General features: G+C 48.7%; 1 protein-coding gene across 3 annotated transcripts in view; it reads left to right on the top strand.

Moving 5' to 3' along the window:
- The window catches only part of JOSD1 (Josephin domain containing 1), a 92,363-nt gene extending 69,255 nt beyond the window's left edge, over positions 1-23,108 (top strand). Inside the window, exons 1-6 of one of the 3 annotated variants that reach the window (XM_078857092.1) lie at positions 81-640; positions 710-1,047; positions 3,166-3,570; positions 7,853-7,978; positions 17,834-18,028; positions 19,815-23,108. In XM_078857092.1, coding sequence (XP_078713218.1) covers positions 3,179-3,570; positions 7,853-7,978; positions 17,834-18,028; positions 19,815-19,914 — 813 coding nt within the window. In that variant the 5' untranslated portion in view covers positions 81-640; positions 710-1,047; positions 3,166-3,178 and the 3' untranslated portion in view covers positions 19,915-23,108. Of the gene's footprint in view, positions 1-80; positions 1,048-3,165; positions 3,571-7,852; positions 7,979-17,833; positions 18,029-19,814 lie in introns of those variants that run through there. The other 2 variants (XM_078857093.1, XM_078857094.1) reach the window with 2 other exon arrangements.

Here is a 23,108-nt window from a genome sequence, read left to right as displayed (position 1 = left end):
CCCAGTGGTGGGGGTGGAAGTGCTGCCCGGGTGAGGGGGTGAGGGAGTGAGGAGGGGGGGAGGGCAGCAGAGCGAGGGAGGAGGCCGCCGAGGACGGTCACGCGGTGAAGGTGGTCGTGGTGGTCGTGGTGGTGGTGGTCGTGGTGGTGGTGGAGGAGGTTGATAAGGTGGATGCTGAGGAGGTAGTGGTGGTTCGTGTCGAGGAGGTGGTGGGAAATCGGGTGAGGAATAGAGTGGTGGTGGAGGACGTTGACGAAGTGGCTGCTAAAGAGACGTGGAGGGGGTAGTGTGGTGGTTCGTGTCGAAGAGGCGGTGGGTTGAGGTGGTTGGCTGAGTGGTGAGGAACAGAGTGGTGGTGAGGAGGTTGACGAAGTGGATACCACAAAGGTGTTGAGGAGGTAGTAGTGGTTCGTGTCGAAGAAGTGGTGGGCAATCGGGTGAGAAATAGAGTGGTGGTGGTGGTGGTGAAGGTGGTGGTAGACGAGGTGGATGTTGAGGAGGTAGTAGTGGTTCGTGTCGAAGAGACGGTGGGTTATCATCGGGTGGGGTGGTGAGGAATAGTGTGAGGTGCCTGTTTGTGGTGGGGAATAGAGGGTGGTGGTGGTGAGGAGGAGGCAGACGAGGTGGGGATTGAAGAGGTGTGGAGGTGGTTGTGTGGGAAATAGGGTGACGTGGTGGTGGTGGGGGGTAGTAGTAAGGTGGTGAGGAGGAGGAGGTGGCGATTGGTGTTCAAATAGGTGGTGTGGCAGGGGTCGTGAGGCGTCGTCGTGGTGAGCTTCGGAAGAGAAGTGGTGGTGAGGAGGAGGAGAGGTAGGAGGAGGACGAAGGGTGGTTGGTGGTGAATGTTGTTGTTGATGAGGAGGTGAAGAGGTGAACACGGTAACAGCGAGGACCCCTCCGTTGGGCCGAGAGCTCCCGGTGGTGGTGGTGGTTGTTGTTGTTGTGGTTTCTTTGGCCTCCTCTTCCTCACCAACAACAACAACGTCTTTCACGTCGTCGTCTTCCTCATCTCCATCGTCGTCTTCCTCAATCGGCATCGAGCTCGGGGTAAATGAGATTCACCCTTCTTCACCATCATCGCCATCATCACCATCATCCTCATCATCATCATCACCCTCATCATCATCATCACCCTCATCATCATCACCCTCATCATCATTCTTCATCATCACCCTCATCATCACCATCATCATTCTTCATCATCATCATTCTTCATCATCACCCTCATCATCATCACCCTCATCCTCATCACCCTCATCATCTTCATCATCACCCTCATCATCATCATCACCATCATCATTCTTCATCATCATCATTCATCATCATCATTCTTCATCATCACCCTCATCATCATCACCCTCATCATCATCACCCTCATCCTCATCACCCTCATCATCTTCATCATCACCCTCATCATCTTCATCATCACCCTCATCTTCATCATCATCACCCTCATCATCATCATCCTCATCATCTCCATCATCACCCTCATCATCACCCTCATCATCACCATCCTCATCATCACCACCCTCATCTCCATCATCACCCTCATCGTCATCATCATCACCCTCATCGTCATCATCATCACCCTCATCATCACCCTCATCATCATCTCCATCTCCATCATCACCCTCATCGTCATCATCACCCTCATCACCCTCATCATCATCATCACCCTCATCGTCATCATCATCACCCTCATCACCCTCATCATCATCACCCTCATCATCATCATCACCCTCATCATCATCATCACCCTCATCATCATCATCACCCTCATCATCATCATCACCCTCATCATCATCATCACCCTCATCGTCATCATCACCCTCATCACCCTCATCATCATCACCCTCATCATCACCCTCATCATCACCCTCATCATCACCCTCATCATCATCACCCTCATGATCACCCTCATCATCATCATCACCCTCATCATCATCACCCTCATCATCATCATCACCCTCATCATCACCATCACCCTCATCACCATCACCCTCATCACCCTCATCATCATCACCCTCATCATCACCCTCATCATCATCACCCTCATCATCATCATCACCCTCATCATCATCATCACCATCATCATCATCACCCTCATCATCATCATCATCACCCTCATCATCATCATCACCCTCATCATCATCATCACCCTCATCATCATCATCACCCTCATCATCATCATCACCCTCATCATCACCCTCATCATCACCCTCATCACCCTCATCATCATCATCACCCTCATCATCATCATCACCCTCATCATCACCCTCATCATCATCATGAATAATCCCGCAGCGCAACATTTGCATCGCACCGCACTCTCTTCTTATCTATTGTCGATACCCACGATCTTCCTCATCGTATTAACAACAAAAGAAAGTACCGTATCTCCTTTCAACATTTGTTATTAACTTGTGATTGCACAGTACTGTACAGCTCTCTACCGCCTCCGGTAGTCTCGGTTAGCTTACACTGTACACAATGATGATCATCATCATCCTCCAACGTCGTCTTTTACTATCTTTTAAAACTATCGCCAACATCATCGTCTTTCCGGCGTCTCGGTGGATGGGTTTCTGGCCAGTTGATAGTTGTCTTCATTACGTTCAAAGTGTCATTAATTACCCGTCTGTCTATCTCGATTAATCTGCGTAATAGCCGCACACACACACACAACACGTGCGCCCTGCCTGGGGTTGTCTCGGTGAATGGTCGTCAACGTTATCGCATCTCGCATAGGGTGGTGGGGTGGTGGCGGCAAACATCAACAACATCATCATCATCTTGTTTGTATGGCTTAGCCTCATCATCATCGGCGGTATCGTCTTCATCGGCAGCGTCTTCATCAATAGCGTACTCATCGCAGCATCTTCATCATCGTCAGCAGCACCTTCATCAGCATCATATTCAGCATCATCGCAATCATGCTGTTTATGGTCATCCTAAAGTGTTGGCTAATCTAACATCGGTTTGTTTTTGTGTGGTGAGAATACAAGATCGGAAATGTAGCGTTCTCTTGCGCTTATCAATCAAGCTCATCACCAATCACCCGAAGGTGTTGTATGATCTCTAAATCGTCGTGTTGGCAGTAGGAACCCAATACAACAACAGCTTTCTCTTGTGCTCATCACCCAACCCCCCCCCTCTCCCTTATAGGTCTCCCCAGCGAATGGTCGACATCGCTTGCATCCCCATCCCCCTAGATATCTGCTTCGCCACCACCATCACCATCACCACCATCATCATCATCGTCGTGGCCACACGCTTCGCCCTGGCGGCTTCGGCTAAGACCTCGACCACGGCAGCAGCAGCAACGACGACGACATCATCATCATCATCCACGGCCATGAACTGCGTGCCGTGGACGAGCGCAGCGAAGAAGATGAAGGTGGAAGCCGACGCGTTGCAGCAGCTGCAGCAGCAGCAGCAGCAGGCGGCGGCCCCCATCGGCCTGTACCACGAACGGCAGCGGCGCGAGCTGTGCGCGTTGCACGCCCTCAACAACGTCTTCCAGGACGGCGACGCCTTCACCAAGGAGCAGCTCGACGAGATCTGCCAGAGGTGTGTGTGGTGTGGTGGGGGGGTGGGGTGTGGGGGGTGTGTGTGGGGTGGTGTGTGTGGTGGGGGGTGATGTGTGTGTGATGCTGGGGGGTGATGGGGTGATGGGGGTGATAGGGAGTGTGTGGTGTGATGGGGGTGATGTGTTGGTGTGTGTGATGGAGTTTATGTGTTGGTGTGATGGGGGTGGTGTGTGGTGTGATGGGGGTCATGTGTTGGTATGATGGGGGTGATGTGTTGGTGTGATGGGGGTGATGTGTTTGTGTGTGTGTGGTGTGATGTGGGTGGTGTGTGTGGGTGATGGGGGTGATGTGTTTGTCTGTGTGGTGTGATGGGGGTGGTGTGTGTGGTGTGATGGGGGTGATGTGTTTGTGTGTGTGGTGTGTGTGGTGTGATGGGGGTGATGTGTTTGTGTGTGGTGTGATGGGGGGTATTTGTGATGTGATGGGGATGTGTGTGTGTGTGGTATGAAGGGGGTGATGGGGAGTGTGTGGTGTGATGGGGGTGATGTGTGGTGTGATTTTATCGGGGGTGGTGTGTTTGTGTGATGGGGGGATGTAGTATGATATGATGGGGGTAGTGTGATGTGGGGTGATGTGTTTGTGTGATGGGGGTGATGTGTATGGTTGTGGTGTGAGGGGTTTGATGTGTTTGTATGTGTGTGGTGTTATTTTATGGGGGTGGTGTGTTTGTGTGACGTGATGTGCGTGGTGTGATGTATGTACAGTATGTTGAACTTCATTCGCACCGTACGTAGCCAACCGTGCTACTCGGAGGTCCGTGATAGGGGTAGCATGCGTGTTGTTGTTGCGAGAGAGCAGTGTGGCGAGGCGGTGTGTTGTACATGTACGTAGTTTAGATATCGAGTTGTGTGTGAGTGGTTCGTGTGTGTGATGATGGGAGCTGCATGATCTCAGAGGTGCCGTGTGTGTGAACGGGTGGGTGTTTGTGTGCGATGGTTGGGAGTGTTTTTAGGTGTGTATGTGTGTGTGTGAGAGAGGTGTTGGTGTGTGTGGTGATTTGTGGCATAGTAGGTGGTGTGTGTGGTGGTTGTGAGCGGTGTGTGGGGAGTGGTCAGCGCGTTGCGCTACGAACTTTGCGACCTGAGTTCGATTCCCGCTCACGGCCAACACCTGTGACGAGTATTTGAATCGGTCCTGGGCCTCCCCTAGGTCGACTCAGCCTCGCATGAGTACTTGGTGTGGTGTGTAAACATCGCCACTGGGGAGACAAAGGCGGCCGGCCGTGGTGTTGGCCACCCACCCCCTCGTGTGGCGTGCCGGCCTTCATAGGTGCTCGCTAACAGCGCTTACCGCAACAGCCTGTTAAAGACTATACAGGTGGTCTTTGCCTCTGTGTACAAGATGTGTGCAGGATGCTGGGATATGTATGTATGTTGAACTTATTTCGCACCATATGTAGCCAACAGTGCTAAATGTGTGTTACAGGAGGTGTGTTTGTGTGCTAGAGGTGTGGGTGTGTATCGTTTCAGTAGATATGTATAAGGAGGAGTGTTTGAGATGTGGCGTTTGATATCGTTTCTTTTGTTTATTTGGGAGGGTGCGTTTTCCTTTTGTGTATACTGGAAGTGTGATGGAGCGTGTGTGTATTGCTAGAGATGTTTGTGTTGGAGGTGTTTGCACAAAAAGTATGTGTGTGTTAGAGTCTTTGTGGTTCAGTTTGGAGCGGTGGTGTAGCAGCGGTTAGCGCGCTGCGCTACGAACCCGACGACCCAAGTTCGATTCCCGCTCACGGCCGCGAAGACCAGTGACGATTATCTAAACCGGTCCTGGGCCTCCCCTAGGTCGACTCAGTCTCAAATGATTACCTGGTGTGGTGTGTAAATATCGCCACTGGGAAGACAAAGGCGGCCGGACGTGGTGTTGGCCACCCACCCCCTCATGTGCTGTGCTGGCCTTCATAGGTGCTACTCGCTAACAGCACTTGCCCCTACAGACTGTTAAAGGCTACACGGGGGAATCTTTTCTTTTAGTGCTACCCACACCACCCTGATGTACAGTGCTGACCTTCTTAGGTGCTCGCTAAACATTTTTTTGGGGATATGATTGTGGTGTGGATGAGTATTGTTCTGTACGTCGTGTTCCGGGGATATTGGTGTATTTGTGTGTCGTAGTTGTGTCTGTGTGTGTGCACACTAATGTGCACTGCAGGTGTCTTGTATGTGTGTTACTGAAAGTGTTCGAGGTGGAGATGCGGTGGGTGATGGAGGTGTGTGTATGCTGCGATGGGTGTTTGTATGCAAGTATGTATGGGTGGCATGTGCTGAATCAGAATTGTGTGTGTACTGTGGGTGTGTGTGTGTGTGCGGCATGCAAATAGTAATATACGTTATCTTTTAGTTTATAGCAATTCTGTGTTATTGAAGCTTGTATCTCTGCTTTATTGTGCTTTGAGTTTGTTGGTGTGTGAGTGTTAACCAGCAGTTTGCTTGTTTCAACTTGTGGTGTGTATGCGCCTGTGTGTCTACGCTGTACAAGTGTGTAAGCTATATATTTGGCATGAGCATGCAGTGTGATGTGCGTTGAGCTTGTGGTGTATCTGAGCCTTGTATTTGTTTTATTGCCTTGTGTTGTGCACTTTTGTGTGAGTTTGTGCAGGCTGGTGTGTGCGAGTGGCATGAATACCATAAATATTCTTGACCATGGTGGGAGGGTAGTTCAGGTGAAAGTCATTCAAACACACTATTCTGTCGCCGTTGCAAACTAAACAAACCCATAACTTTCACCGTTTAATACCACTTTCTATATAGCATACTCATGTATTGAGTTATTTTCTCATTGTTATTACAGTACATACCACTGTCGACGCAGTCCCGACCTGTTAATTTCACCGGTTAGAAGCTCTTAAGAGTTAAATCTTGACTTAACGCTTTCGTGACTGCAGGAATTAATATTCTTTGGGTCTTTCGGTAAAGTCATGTAGATAGGTTCAAAGAAAATAACCAAAAACTACGACGTTTCGATGACGACCGCTTGTGTTGCGATCGAAACGTCGTAGTTTTTGGTTATTTTATTTGAACCTATCTATGTGACTTTACCCAAAGGACCCAAAGAACCCTTACGAGTTGACAAAAACCTTTTGAAAGAGACACAAAATACAGGAACAATTGCTTGAATAGGGTACAGACTTATCAGCACACGAAGCCCGGTTTGATACAGGCGTTGTATTTTGTTGTTTCGGTGGAGATTTTGGTGATTGGACTTTACGCGTGGTCACCATTAGACCATAATGAGCTTCGGCAGTAATTGTGACGGAGGGTAAAGTAAAAAAAATAAAAAACGTCACTTGTTTAACGTGGCCCGCTTGCACGCGCGTGAGGGCCCCGCGCGCGATTAGAGCCAGCCGGGGAGAGATCAAAAACACCCAATTAAATATTAACGTAATGCGACGAGCCGATGATGTGCCTTGCGCATCGGTGACATGCCCGTGCGGGTTATAATTACCGGAGCATGCGACTGGGTTCGCCCCCCCCCTCCCCCATTTGATTCTGCCAGCGTTCGTAGTTTTTGGAAAAATATTTTTTGTTTACTTTCTGTATTTTCCGCTATTTGCCCCCACCACCACCTCGACCGGGCTTCTGGCGTCGCGGTTGTCATGGAACGGAGGAATTTCCCGTTGGGTCACTGAGGGCCAGAGTGCTGTGTATCATCACACATCGTGTCCGTCTCCTAGGAAGATGTCACCCAACTACGTCTGGAGTCGTGAATATTATCGGGGCGTCTTATCCGCACGACTCCACGCCCACCGTTCCTCTTAAATTCCTCGCAAAGAGTATTCGTAGCATCGTGATGAAACTTTTTATTCTCTACTTAATTGTGCCAAATTGTGACCAACTGAACTTTAATCATATTTTTTTTTCTGCGACCATCGACTCACTCGGTGACTCCATTTCTTGCCCAGGATCCCGGCGGCGCTAGTTCGGTGTCTCTGACGCGGTCACGATGAACCCGCCCCCCCCCCCGACCTCTGGTCACCTATTTTTTATATCACCAGCAATGACCACCCCCACTTAACACTGGGTGTGTCCGCTAACATTTCTAATAAAAAAAATGCCACAGTGTTATTGAGAGCTATTTCGGTGGTTTGGTATGTAATGTTGCGTAAGCGTCGGCGCTGGTGATACAAGAGGTGGCCGGGTGTGGTGCCCTCGTCACCACCACTCCTTCATCACGTGCCGTACCGGCCTTAATAGGTGCTCGCTAACAACATTTACTGTGGTCTGTCATATTAACGGCTGGGGGGTGTATCGATTGTCTTCTCACAGGCTGTCTCCAGACTCGATGCTGAACCCACACAAGAGCATGCTGGGAACGGGAAACTACGACGTGAACGTCATCATGGCCGCCCTGCAGACCAAGGCGTGCGAAGCCGTGTGGTGGGATAAGCGCAGGTATTGAACCAGTCACACTAGCACTCCGAGACCTCTCGGTCAGAACACCATGGCGGGATCTTCTTGGTTCTTTCGGTAAAGTCACGTAGAAGGGAAGTAATAAAATAATAAAAATTAAACGTAATAAAATAATTCTCACGACGTTTCGGCCACAACGCAAGCAGCCATCCTCAGGTGAAAACCAGGTCTGTCGAGGCGACAGCGTCTGAATGAAACAGCACCATGCTTGGAGCATATAATATTTAAGCTGGGTTGGAAGTGGGGGAAAGGGAGCCTTGACAAAATAATTTGCATATCAAGAGGAATTTGGCATATTTATGGGAAATGCAGGTATGTGATTAGTACTACTTATGCCCGTGCATTATGCAGGATTACTTCCCTTCTACGTGACTTTACCGAAAGAACCAAGAAGATGAATCCCCGCAGTCACGAAAGCTTTAAATCGAAATTTAACCATGGCGGGAGTCCGCAAGACGATCGCTGATTATTGTAATAACATCTCTACCATGCCGACATGCCAGATACCTTGCTGATCTCGTCAAGGAGCATAAACCATCACTGAAACTCCGGTCATCCTCGTAGCAGCAGCAGCAGCAGCAACAGCTTTTGGGTCGCCATCGAACAAAGATGGTCACTACATCGCGCGCTTTCAGATGGGCTTCTATGGCCATCTTGAACGCTGTTCTTTCCGATATTAGGAAGCCATTTGAGCTTTGCACTTTTAATTCTAAGTTAAAAACGTATTTCTTTCGAACTGATTTATGTTTAGTTTGTTGTCCTTCCCCTACACCTCCGATTAGCACATTTGGCTACATACGGTGCGAAAGAAGTTCAACATACATGTCATCAGGAAAGTCGAGGAGGAGGCTTGTGTGTTCACAATGGCCGCGTCGAAACGCAACACTTCACAGCACTCCACTGTGGCATTCACATAATCGAGGCAGAATTTGTGATGTTTTAATCTCAAATGTATTTGCTATCACGTTTTTTTTCTTTATTCCGTTGTCTGCCTCGCAAAACACAGAAAAACGACAGTTAAACATTGATAGGCAACGGTTTCTGGTTAAACAAATCGTGTGCAGGGACCTGGATTTTATTCCCAGTGCTTATTTGCTTGGCTGGGCTGTCCAAGCAAAGCTGCTTGTGGGACACGGTGGTGAGACGTTAATTACCTCGCCCGGTATGGAGGAGGTCGTGGGTTCGATCCCGACCCTGACGCCTGCTGCTGTGTATGTGGACTTTGTGCGTCTCTCTTCCTGTGGATTCTTCTCCGGGTCCTCCGGTTCTTCCCCGCCACATTTAGAAACATGCTTTTCAGAGTATTTGGCTGCTATACATTTCCACATGATGAGCGTTTTTGTTGAGCTATTATTTGTTTCCAGGTCGCTTCTAAAAAAGAGCTATGTATCTCAGTGGGCCTTAACTGGTGAAAAAAAAAAATTTGTTTTCATAGTTTGTGGGTTCTTGGCAGAGACGGATCCTCCAACAGAATTTCACTGACAAAAGTGCAGGCAGTCCCCGAGATGCGAACATTCGCACTAACAAACGAACCACCATAAGATTTATCTTCTTGGTTCTTTCGGTAAAGTCACGTAGAAGGGAAGTAATAAAATAATAAAAATAAAACATAATAATTCTCACGACGTTTCGGCTACAACGCAAGCAGCCGTCTTCAGGTGAAGAATGAGACACTACCAAGCTAGGAGCTTATATATAAACTGGGTTGGAGGTGGAAGAGCGCCTTAACAAAAAGAATGTGCATATGAAGAGGAATTTAGCATATTCATGGAAAATGCGTAGGAGGTGGGCGTGGGGGGTTTCAAAGTCATATTATGCCCATGCATTATGCAGGATCAGCAGCACCAAGGGGGGGTGCAGGGAGTAGCATTAACAAAGGAAAGGAATGTTAATGATATGTAGCTGCAGTTACTAAACAACCACGTAGAAAACTAAAGTATAAACTACATAAAAAACTAAAGTATAAACTGCATAGCACCATCAGTATACTTACTATACTCTACAATAAGCTGAGTTACTAACAGCAAGTAATACATTACAATTCTACGTCGTAAAAATTATATAATATGCTTCCATCTAAACTTTATTCTCTTACATCACACGAGCATATACCGTACTATATACTGCCATAGATAAACCCAACATTAAATTATATACTGTATTACTATAAACCACCTTATACATTTCAACATAACACTATGTATTATTCTACCCACCCTAATGTGTATCGAAATGGTTTATTACGTCCTTCCAATGATTGCTAAGCCAGAATCCATCTTCTCGGTTAAAATTGTCTCTGTGTTTGTATATGTGGATCGCCTCATGAACGAATCTCTCATGATAGCCAGATGGCTTGCAGAGAACCTCTGTCTTGGAGAAGTCAATGTCATGTGAGCCCACTGAGTTGTAACAGTGATCTGCCACGGCTGAGGTGTTTGTCCTACCGTGTTTCAGGTCAGCTTTATGTTCACGGATGCGGTCCGAGACATGTCGTTTGGTTTCCCCAATGTAACTGCTACCGCAGAGGCAACTTAGTTTGTAGACACCAGGGTACTGTATGTCTGGAACCACATCTTTTACAGACGGTACCAGATCACGGATTTTATGTACTGTGTTGAATCGGACCTGGATCTTGTGTTTAATCAGGATTTTGGAGATCTTTTTTGTGACCCCAGCAATGTAGAGTAAGGTGATGGTCTTGAAAGGCTCCTCAACAGGATCCTTCTTGATGGTTGGAGTGATGGCTTTGCGGATTGTGTAGTCGGAGTAACCATTAGCCTTAAGAGCTTATTAGCCTTAAGAGCTTGTGAGAACCTAAGGTCGTACTTACGAACCGAACCGCATAACTATTTTGTTCAGCGGAGGGATCCCCCGCAAGATGTAATGAGTCCCAGCATCCTAGAAACACCCTTTCAGGATTCAACGTACGTGAAAGTAAAACTATTTTTGGTTCTTTTCATGTCACTTTAAGTTACGCTTTCTTTACAGTCATATTACATGCACGTGTACACATTCTTCTCATGAGTTTCACAAAACTTCCCTTTTTTGTTGAACCATAACACGTTTTATGACACTGACCGTACGTACCAGTGAATACTGAGTTTCCGAGATGCGAACAACTCCACTCACGAACGGATCCCGGGGAACGTAGCCCGTCGTTCGTAAGTCGAGGACTGCCCGTGGTAAAAAAGGTCAACAGACTCCCAAAGCCGTGAGGGGTGTGGATCAGTGGGGGTAGATCCCGGGTCGGAGGACGCAGAACCGGCACCACTATCCCGAGATCCTGGGTTCAAATCCAGGTTTCGGCCGCACATGGTTACAAACCACCCAGAAGAGTTGACGGTCCCAGTCCGTTCGCCAAGTTCCCCCACCTCTGATTAGCACAGTCGGATGCTTTTACGGTGCCAAAGATGTGCAACATACATGCATGCATACACACAAGTCATGCAGTATAATGTAAATAATTAGCTCCCACATTCGACGAATGCTTGGAGTTGACGGTCCCAGTCCGTTCACCAAGTTCCCCCACCTCTGATTAGCACAGTCGGATGCTTTTACGGTGCCAAAGATGTGCAACATACATGCATGCATACACACAAGTCATGCAGTATCATGTAAATAATTAGCTCCCACATTCGACGAATGCTTGGATTTTCAGACCGGCCACAACGGATACTTAACAAAGCGGTCACAAGGCGTGGCGTGATTTCACCGCCCTGCCGATTAGATGATAAATCAAAACCGGCGACTTGGTTATTTTCCTGGAACTATTTCAATTTTCTGTCGTCTCATTTGTCGTGTATCGTTTTCATGGTCTGTCTCATATTGTGTTTTGTTCTTTTATAGCATCAAGGTACAGTAGTATTTAATTTGCATACACGGGGGAAAAAGTTTTTTTACTTCCATGTCAATGCACGTACAAACCAGTTTTGACGTATGAATTGTTCAAGGTCACATAATCAAGTTCGTGTCTCCATTCTCAAATGAACATCGGGTTGATGGCTCATCTCAGCTGTCCTGACACAATGGTGCAAATTCCACATTCGGATGACAATACAATTTTCAATACAATGCAAGTCAGTCGTAGGCAGACTAAACAAGAGGGCCTTGAGCCTGGACTTGAACAGTGGCAGGGAGTCGACAGCACTCATTGCTCGGGGAACGACATTCCAGACTGTGGGAGCAGCAGGGGAGAAAGAGCAACTGTACAGGAGGCAGTCTTCTGAATAGAGCAGGCAACTTGTGTTGACTTCCCACAAGGCAGTGCTCATTTTAACCCTTTCCCATTCCAAGACGCCTGCAAGTTGCAGGGTGGGTCCCGTTCACCGCTGAATCTCGGAACGCGCAAGCCGTTCAGCATTTATTTCATTTAGAGAGGCATAGCATCATTGTTTTTAAAGACATTGGACTGTAATCATCACAGAACCTTAGTGACACGACCACACTTTGATAGCTGGCGCCAAACTGCCACACACCCTTACGCATGGCCTTTGACTTCCGATTCCGTTGGGAATTGATTCGATTCCGATGATGTAAACGTACGTAAATCGGAACGGAATCAGAAGGGTTCATGAACCTCAATTGGGGGGGTCATGATAGTGGTGATTGACGCAGGCGACCCCCTGGCAGGATTTGAACTCGACTCGCCGTTGTCGCCAGGAGGACACCCGTCTGATCGGACGCAGCGGGTTTCGTTCACTTTGCGATTCTAACAACGATGAGCAATTTTAGCTCGTGACCTTACAATTTTGAGTTGGCGACGCAAGCGGCTGAAGACATTTAAATGTTAGCAGTGTCGGCGGAGACCAACGAGTTTGTGTCAAGAATTAAAAATATTGCAGCCTTTTTGCCCAGGCTCTTTATAGCAATGCTCAACGAGAGTGGCCTTTTAGTACGAGAAAAAAACATTGGAATTTAATGATAATAATTGTAATAACTGTAATGGCGAGTGGGGCTTTACGTCAAACAGATTTAGAAGCTCTCAAACAGATTTAGCGGAGACGTATTGCGCATTTTGAAATCAGCTTTGTAAAGAGACTCATCAGGATTAAAAAACGGGCGAGGGCTTGTATCAGTCTGTGAGCCAGCAATGCTGATATTTTTTAGTATTTGAGTGTAAAAAAAACAAATTCCATTAAAAAAACATTTCCACTGGTCTGTAAGAGATTCAAAGAGAACAATGAAACTTGATGGACGCTGGATTATGGTTTTACATTCAGCGGGTGGGAACCTGGACTGAGACCTATAAGCTTAGTGGTTCATATTCTTAGGTTTTTTTTCGGTAAAGTCACGTAGGTAAAACATTAAATTAATAAAAGTAAAATAAAATAAAAATCACGACGTTTCGGAGGCAACACAAGCTTCCGTCTTCAGGTGGAACCGTCACAGCCACGACAGCTGTATCAAGTAAATGAGAGATTGCAAGAGCTACCACTCCGTGTGAAAGCGATGGGTATTACCTTGTTATCTCGGCATCTCTTGAGGAAGGCCAGCGTCTCGAGAAGCTGTGACTTCTTGTCTCGTTGTCTGTTAAAAACTCTAACAGATAGGTGGAATTCCTCCCCGTAGAGGGCATTAATTCTAGATTTGAAGCTTTCGTGACTGCAAGGATTCATATTCTGAGGTTTTTTTTATTTTTATTTTATTTTACTTTTATTAATTTTAATGTTTTACCTACGTGACTTTACCGAAAAAAAACAAAACCTAAGAATATGAATCCTTGCAGTCACGAAAGCTTCAAATCTTAAAGCTTAGTGGTGCCGGCTCGTGTGCTCTGACAATCATTATGTAAAACCCCACGAGAGAGAGAGGACACCCATACCCTGGACTCAAACCCACAGATCGCAATCGCGTCAGTCGAGGTGCTCTCTGACAATGCTGTTATGAACCCTCAGGAGAAAAAATTCCCGGTGTCGGTATCGGAAACCTGATTTGTTTCAACGGTACAAGTTCTCAGGCGCTGATGTGACCGTTAGGGGTGACCTTGAGAGAGACAGAGAGACAGAGTGAGAGAGACACCACCCCAGGATGTGAAACCAGAAGCTTTGGTGCTAGGTCGCCTGCTCTGACGTGGTTATTACGAGTCTACTTACAGAGACGTACATCGACAAGACTCTACGTTTCTCACTCGGTCTCTGGGCAGCACTTGCTCTTGTGCCATCGAAGGCATGGATCTCACGCAGCAGCAGCAGTGTGGGCTCTGCCACTCCGACACGGCCGTTATGAGCCCCCTGTGCCCACCGCCTCATTACCGCGTCTCCTGGCGGGTTCGCTAGCCACGCTTTAACGAGCGGTGACCGTCGGATTGGCGTCACACCTGGGTTGTCCAAGGCCCAAGGCTCGGCGCCTCCACCGCCCCACCCTCTCCCACTATCCCGCACTCCCCACCCTCGACTACCACTCCCTCCACAGCGGCAACGTCACCAACGCGAGATTTCCCATTTCAACTGCCCCGTGCAAATACCGGGCACGCCTTACTCCCACCGCTGCTATATTTAACCGCTCAACACCTACGGCTATTATGCATTGCCCTGCCATCCTACGCTTTGGGTTGGAGGCGAGGGCTGGTAGCTCGTGCAGAGATTTGCAAAACGCCTAAACCCATTGGCTTCCCAGAACCTGTTTGTCCTCGCGTCACCTCGAGTGCGTTGGTGGGTTTTCTCCGGATGGATTGCCAAATACCTCAAGGCAGGACGCTGCAAATAGAGTCTTTAAGTCTTGTTGAAGACTTGTGAATGAACTATTATTTTCAATCCAGTGTCCTTTATTTAATCAGCTGAGAATGATGGCTGGGTGACAAAGACGAGTCACATTTCTCATGCAGCGTAGAAACAATAAAGTCGGAGCATGGGGACAGCACTTGGCGCCATTGGCAATCCTGGGTCAGCGGTGGGAATTCCACAGTCTGATGGCAAGAGTCAGTCCCTCCTTGGGGGGATCACTGTTGGTGTCTATCAGAGTTGAGCTGTGTGTTTTATATATGTCCGAGAGATGATTATTTTATGTCAAGTCTACACCCAACCAACCAGATTTGAACTCAAAACGTTCCAATTGTGAGTGTAATTCTCACCATGGTGCTGTCTGGTTAGTTAAACGTTTTCGGAGATAATTTTGCACGTATGGTGTGGGTGAGTGTATTTTAAGGATAATGTGGTGTGTGCGTGTGGTGTAATGGAGTGGGATGGTGTGGTGTATGAATGGAGTTGCGGGCGTTTGTATTTGTGGTATGGGTGGCTGTGGCATATTTTGATGAAGTGGTGTGGATTGATGTGTGTATTGTTAATGGGTGCGTGTTGTGTGGATGCAGTTGGTGTAGTATATGTGTGGGTGTTGTATGTATGGAGTGAGCATCTTAATAGTGTTGCTTTATGTGGAGGGATTTATGAATGGTGTGGTTAGCATATTGGTGCTTGTCATATGTGGTGTGGTGTCTAATCATTAAGGGTTTCCATGATGGTGGGCAGGCGCGGGCTACGTGGCCAAGAGTCAGAGCCATTCCCTGTTCACTTTGGGGTGCGACAGGGATGTCCTTTGGCTCCCACATTATTTAACATCATCTTTGACCACGTAGCTGGAGAAGCTTTCCATGGCTGTACCGGAGAAATTTCCATCTGGCACAGATACAATGGGAGGCTGATCGATGCTCGAGTGTGGTCGAGGGATGGCTCCCTATTGGTCAACCATGTTATGTATGCTGATGATCTGGTGATTGCTGCTCACTCAGAGGAGGAGTTTGAGGCGCTGCTGCTGAACCTGGAGTGAACCACTAAGAGGGTGGGGTCCTACCATTAACTCCGCCAAAACTAAGCAACTGCCTGGATATTTTGTGCCATCAAACACTCCACCCATCAACTCTCCATTGGTGATAGAGCAGTTGTGGAGAGTTTTCCATACCTGGGCAGTGTGATTATGACCAGCTCCGATTTGAGAGTAGAGGTCTCACTCTGAATCAGTCAGGTGGCATTATATTTTAATCGGCTGCGTAACGCTGTGTGGAAGCTACCTGATCTGTCGCTCCACATGACACTTCGGGTCTTCCCGGCCACAGTCATGCCCTCCCTTCTCTATCCTTGTGAAACGTGGACCCCTCAGTTCTGTTTGGAAACATTCAGGCTGGCCTGCCTACCATCCATACTGGGTTTAACCAGGCTGGATTGTATGAGGAGCTCACAAATCCTTGAAAGATCTGGACACATTCCCATCCGTGAGCTCCTCCGGCAGACAAGGCTGCATTGGCTGGGTTATGTAGCCCGCAAGTCTAGCCACCGCACGCCTAAGCAGCTTCTGTGTGGCCGCATTGAGGGGGCTATAACGGGCAAGGCACGGCCTGGAGAAGAGATGGAGCTAATGCGGTATGGGAGGATGTGGAGCTGAGTGGACTTGCCGATGACTGGTACTAGCGGTGTCAAGATCGGCCTCTATGGAGGTGGCTCGTGAAGGACGCTACTGGGCAGTTTGAGGCAGTCTCCCTCCAATAACAACTGAGGACAGAGGATTGAAGCTCACAACAACGAGCGGAGCGCCGGGCGGCTAAAACACAGCAAGTTGGCACAGTAGGTTGCACGGCTGGTGCATTTGCCAGTCTCTTAGTCAGCTGAGCCATGGCACCTGCTGGGTCTGTCCCGTGACCCCATGGTCTCTAAGTGCACCTGGCCTGGCACAGGCGCCGTGGTGATGTCACCATCACTTTGTGGCAAATGGCGGGTATCAGTATTGGTCTATTGGTGTGAGTCGTGGAGCGTTATCCCCTCATACATGTGGTGGTGGTGGTGGTATGGGCTGTCTCTGAGCACTTTGGTTCCTATCACGTGCAGAAAACACCTAATTACTGACAAGGAATTGGCCAAACATCCCAACGTAGCAGGATCCTCCTGAAAAAATAAGTCTTAAGGCTCGACGAGGCTTTGCCGTGTTAATATGACATTTTTATCATTGCCATATAACGTTTAATGATGTTCGTTGGTTGTGCGTTGCCATGCGCCTTGAAGTCGCTCTAAAAATATATTTTTCCCCGTGCACACATGCGTACATTTCGCACGCACGGCCGGTTAATTGTGCAGCCGTGGTCTGTTCCATAAAACATTTCAAATGATGAAGCTAATTATTAAAATGGGAAAGCCTCACTGAGCTTCAAGACTTTTTTTTTTTTAGAATTGCCCTGCCTTTACCAATTCCATTCATGAGTGTTTGACTTCGTCTACCATCTCCTGACCATACCTCGTCCGCCCCATGCCCGCAACACCTGGACAGTTCTGATGGTCATTGCTAACCGGGCCCAGTCCAATTCTAGACCTGAATGGCTAACCAGGCCTGAATGACAAACCAAGCGATTGGGGGAGCGTTGATAATCATTTCGTTAAATTTCGATTTAAAGCTTTCGTGACTGCAGGGATTCATCTTCTTGGTTCTTTCGGTAAAGTCACGTAGAAGGGAAATAATAAAATCATAAAAATAAAACATAATAAAATACAATTCTCACGACGTTTCGGCCACAACGCAAGCAGCCGTCCTCAGGTGAAGAACAGGTCTGTCGGAAAGACAGTTCATTCATTCAGACACTGTCTTTCCGACAGACCTGTTCTTCACCTGAGGACGGCTGCTTGCGTTGTGGCCGAAACGTCGTGAGAATTATTTTATTATGTTTTATTTTTATTATTTCCCTTCTACGTGACTTTCCCGAAAGAACCAAGAAGAAAAAAGAATCATTTCGTTGTAAGCAATGGAAAATTTCTCACTCTTTAACTCCTATTCTTTCTCTCACCACCCCCCACCCGGCTTCTCTCCCGTCCCCACGGTCCCTCCCTCCGTCCCTGCCTCCCTCCCCTCCCCTCCGAGCAGGGACGTGGACAGCATCGCGTTTGGGAACGTCGTGGGCCTCATTCTCAACATCCCGTCGAGCATGCGCTGGGGACCCCTGCAGCTGCCGCTCAAGCGCAAGCACTGGATTGGCGTGCGCCAGGTCGCTGGCGTTTACTACAACCTCGACTCCAAGCTCAAGGCGCCGCAGCGCATCGGCTGCGAGGACGAGCTGCGGTGAGCGATGGCGCAGGCGATCGTCACGGTTCAGGTCGACGTAGGGCAGCGATGGGCAACCGCAGACGAGTCGGTGGGTCACCCGAGCGAGCCCCTCCTTCGTGTCTCGGTTGGACCGCAAGCGTGACAATCCCACACCTCCAATTAGCTCGGTTGGCTACATACCAGAGGTCGCAAACGGGTTTTGATTCCTTACCCGTACCTGTACCCGGCCGCACCAGGGTCGCAAACGGGTACCCGTACCCTACCCGTACCCGGCCGGGTACGGGTAGGGTACGGGTACCCGTTTGCGACCTCTGGGATGAAGCCATGTTGCAAACGTGGGTGGGTTGATTCTAGGAACTTGAATTGTGAGAAGAGACAAGACGCTGGGAAATGAGTGACAAACGGTTACTCACCAGTGACTCACGGTCTACCCGTACCCGTACCCGGCCGCACCAGGGTCGCAAACGGGTACCCGTACCTGGCCGGGTACGGGTAGCCGGGTATCGGGTAGGGTACGGGTATCGGATACCCGGTTGCGACCTCTGCTACATACAGTGCGAAAGGAGTTCAACATACATACACAACATAGAGACAACTTCGACCAGGATACCACGAGGGGCTCCATGGGGCGGGTGAGGTCTGCGGGAGGCAGGTTGCCCACCACTGACCTGGCGAGATGTTGACTCCCTCGCCTGGTTTGCAGGAGGTCGTGGGTTCGATCCCGACTCTGACGCCTGCTGTGTATTTGAAGTTTGTGTTTTCGCTCTCCCCGTGGTGGCGTGGATTTTTCTCTCCGCGTCCTCTGGTTTTTTGCCTCATTTTAGATAAATGTCCATTCAGAGCATTTGGCTGCTATCAATTTCCACATGATTTGCCACTTCATTGAGCTATCGTTTGTGGCCAGGTCGCTTAAAAAAAGGGCAATATAACTCGGTAGGCTTTACCTGTTCAATAAAAAAATTATTACGAGAGCGTTTTGCTACTTAAGCAGCTTCCTCAGGAGAGGGCGTAGCTGCGTTTGTAGCTTCATCCAATTCGAGTTTTTTTTTTAAACTTTCTAATTACGCACATTTGGATCATGAGCGCAATTACACATGGCCCACTCTTTTATTAAACTAACATCTCGAGATCTTTAACATCAGCAATGTTTAGCAGGATGGCCGCTTGGCCTCAAACCGCGAACCTCTTGCAGCATGTGACAAATGCGCTAACGCTCGTCCCCGGGTCACTGGGGTTGCACCTTGAAGGAACCACAAAACATTTTTAGGAAGCTGCCGCCCCTATCCTTAACTATCTAAACGAGGATATAAGGCCCACTGAGTGTTATATCCTCTTTTTCAGAAGTGACCTGGCTATCACAAAAGATAGCTCAACGAAGTGGCTTATCATGTGGAAATCCAATGCAGCCAAACACTCTAAACGCGTGAGAAAAATCCACGCAACCACGGGGGGAATATGCAAACTCCAAATGGACAACCACCAGGGTCGGGATTGAACCCACGGCCCCCTATATAACAGGCAACGTAGTTAACATACCACCGTGGTTCCCTAAAACATCCGCCATAAGATGTTAGAGGATTGGATTGTATGGGATTGTGTGACACATGTTTAGAAACTCTTAAGTAAAAATGTAGAGGTGGTTGGGTGGCTCGGAGGCCAAGAGTGTTGAGCTGGTGCCGCTGAGAAGCTGAATTAGAATCCAGGCAGCTGCTGCCAGTGATTGAAGCGACTTTTTTTAAGTGTGTATATTTGATGGTCTCAGACCGGAGTGGTCACCGTCGACCTTGTGCGTGCTGTCCAGGCGCTTCCTGAAGGAGCAGTTCAGCGGGAAGCACTGTGAGCTGCTACTCGTCGTCAGCATCGAGGTGGAGGCTGAGCAGAGCTGGCGCCGGGACGAGTGACCGGACAACACCATTACTCGCCCTCATCCCCCACCCCCCCCCCCCCCCCCCCGACTAACGCTGTCATGGGAACGTCGATTGGGACCGCAGCGGCATCGGCGTCCGACGACGGCGACAAAAACATAGTAGCAACCAAACGGATAAACGAACTGACAACGCAAATATCCATTCGCGAACATCTACGACGGAGTTGGACCGCAAGCGGAAAGGCCTATGTGGGTGAGATTGCGTCGGAGCTGACGTGGAGCTGACGTGGATCTGACGTGGATCTGACGTGGAGCTGACGTGGAGCTGACGTAGATCCGACGTGGATCCGACGTGGATCTGACGTGGATCTGACGTGGAGCTGACGTGGAGCTGACGTGGATCTGACGTGGAGCTGACGTGGATCTGACGTGGAGCTGACGTGGATCTGACGTGGAGCTGACGTGGAGCTGACGTGGAGCTGACGTGGATCTGACGTGGATCTGACGTGGATCTGACGTGGAGCTGACGTGGAGCTGACGTGGATCTGACGTGGATCTGACGTGGAGCTGACGTGGATCTGACGTGGATCTGACGTGGATCTGACGTGGAGCTGACGTGGAGCTGACGTGGAGCTGACGTGGAGCTGACGTGGATCCGACGTGGATCCGACGTGGATCCGACGTGGATCCGACGTGGAGCTGACGTGGATCTGACGTGGAGCTGACGTGGATCTGACGTGGATCTGACGTGGATCTGACGTGGAGCTGACGTGGAGCTGACGTGGATCTGACGTGGAGCTGACGTGGAGCTGACGTGGAGCTGACGTGGAGCTGACGTGGAGCTGACGTGGAGCACGTTGACCGACTTGCTGTGCCCACACAGAGGCGCGCGGTGACGGGAGGGACGCCGCGCCAGCGTGACGGTGCTCTGGCACGCCACGTGGCGTCATATACCACACCCACGTGCGCACCACGCGTACTTTCCACGATGCGAAGCACACGCCATCGACCACAAATAGCGTGCACACCACGAGCTCGCGACACCACATGCACCATGTACACCTTGCGCAGAAAACACCACGCACAGACAGCAATACAATACGTCACAAACCATGTACACCACATGCACTATGCACCACACACCCCACACTGCTCACTGCACACCACACCATTCTCACCGTGCACTCACACCCCCACTGTTTGGCATGTGCACCGAACACCCCAATCCACAGCATTTTCAGCAGACAACTGCTCACACTATACCCCCATGCACATTACACACTGCCACGTACGCCGCGCATCGCCATGCATTATGTACGCCGGGGTGCACATCCGCCATGCATAATGCACACGCCAGCCACGCCACTCAGCGTGTACCTGTCATACACCACCGACTGTACGCACCACCAACACAAACCGCTCCACCACTCAAAACCGCACACAGCTACCAAGGTCCTCTTTATAATGGTTAAGCAGGTTGTGTTACCCTGATCCTCATTTATTGATGATGGGGGGGGGAGGGGAGAGCCAGTGGGGGTTGTTTCCTCTCGTCCAGATCTTTTGAGGTCTTTTGTAAAATAATATTAATATTAAGAAACCGCAAGCGAGTGAGAAACGTAAACAAAGCACACAAGCAGCCGAACTCGGAAGAGGAAGGGCAAGGCCGTGGTGTTTTTAATCAGAACAGCGACCCCGTGACATGGATACGCACGGACGTCGGCTTCAGGGGACAGAGAATGTAACTCCGATTAAATAAAGAAACGGGGACTTTGTCGTTATTCACACACGGCAAAGAGGGGGTGTGTGTGGGGGGGGGGTGCAACTCGCTATATCGCCATCATCAAACTGTAATAACTACATCGGTTTTGATATATATAAATACTGTATATGAAAATAAGCAAAAAAAATTATCTAAAACGGAAAAAAACAACCGCGAACAGATGAACGCGTCTTTTGTAGCAGATTTTGGTTGTGTTTTTTCTGGTGTGTGTGTGTGTTTGTGCGCGTGTGTGTGCCGGAAGCGTCGTGGCAGTTATCGTGAGCGCTACGTGCCAGCGTCCCGGTTTTATTGGACCTGATGCACACAGAACACCGGTTTTGCCAAATTGGCATCTGATCTCCCTCTCGGTTGACTTCAATCTTACCACATTTGGTGTTGTGCCAGCGCGTTTGTCAACGCCGGGTTCGAGACAAAGACAGCCTCGTGTGTGATCGCTAACTTACTTGCCTGCCTCAACACTGTACAATGTTTAAAGGTGGGCCGCGTGAAGAGTTCACGGTTCTGGCGTTCACAAAAGCAAATGTTTTTCGCGGGCAAAAACCAAAGTGAAATATTGAGGAACGTAGGTTATTGTGGTCCACAGACTAAAAGCTGGGGTTGATGGATTATGTAAAGGATGAGACATCAAAACCCGTGTGCTCCGGTTTCCTCGTAACAAAAGGTTTTACCGTAAAGCGGGACGTTTCTGGAAAAGTGTCTTTAGACTCGGTGAGCATTTTGTGGGTAAAGGTTTCCTGTTGTTACATAAAGGGGGGAGGGAGGATCTCTCATAACTTGCCAGACTTCCTTTGCAGACGCGTGCATTTTTCGATTTGGTGCAATTTTCAGTGTTGTTAATTCGTTTCGTTATTATTGTATTGTAGTTTCATTTTTTTACGTCTTTTGTTTCTCGTTTGTGTGTTTTTTTTGGACAAAATAATAACTTGTATATGGCATGGGGGGGATTTACGTGTACCGAACTGTGCAGTGCTCACAATCTCAATGTTGCCTTTGTTCCTGAGAACTTAAATACTTGGGACCCCAATGTGTGTGCTGGTGGAAAGCCAATTGTCCACCAATATTCGATGGACGCAAACGGGCAAATCACAATGTGCTGCCAATTTGGCCCTTTCCCACAAATAATCGACGGGGGGAAAGTAATTTCCACCAATTCACGGATTGTGACCTCCCTGTTCCGTATTCCTCCGTTAATGTTTTGTCGTTCGTGAAATCAAAAGTGGAACCCAAAAAATATGTACCTATATTTTTTTTGTATTCACCGCAGAATGTACAGAAAACGAACCGCGAATGCTTTAGTGGTGGCAAACGCTCACTCCTTTTGTCTTGAGAGTCAAATAAAATTGAGTGTAAAATGACTGACTCGTTCTAGATTTGAAGCTTTCGTGACTGCAAGGATTCATATTCTTAGGTTTTTTCGGTAAAGTCACGTAGGTAAAACATTACAATTA

The sequence above is a fragment of the Lampetra fluviatilis genome, chromosome 5 (assembly GCF_964198595.1).
Source record: "Lampetra fluviatilis chromosome 5, kcLamFluv1.1, whole genome shotgun sequence".
Lineage (NCBI taxonomy): Eukaryota > Metazoa > Chordata > Hyperoartia > Petromyzontiformes > Petromyzontidae > Lampetra > Lampetra fluviatilis.
The sequence above is the reverse complement of the archived record's forward strand: the minus strand, read 5'-3'. Positions and strand labels throughout refer to the sequence as shown.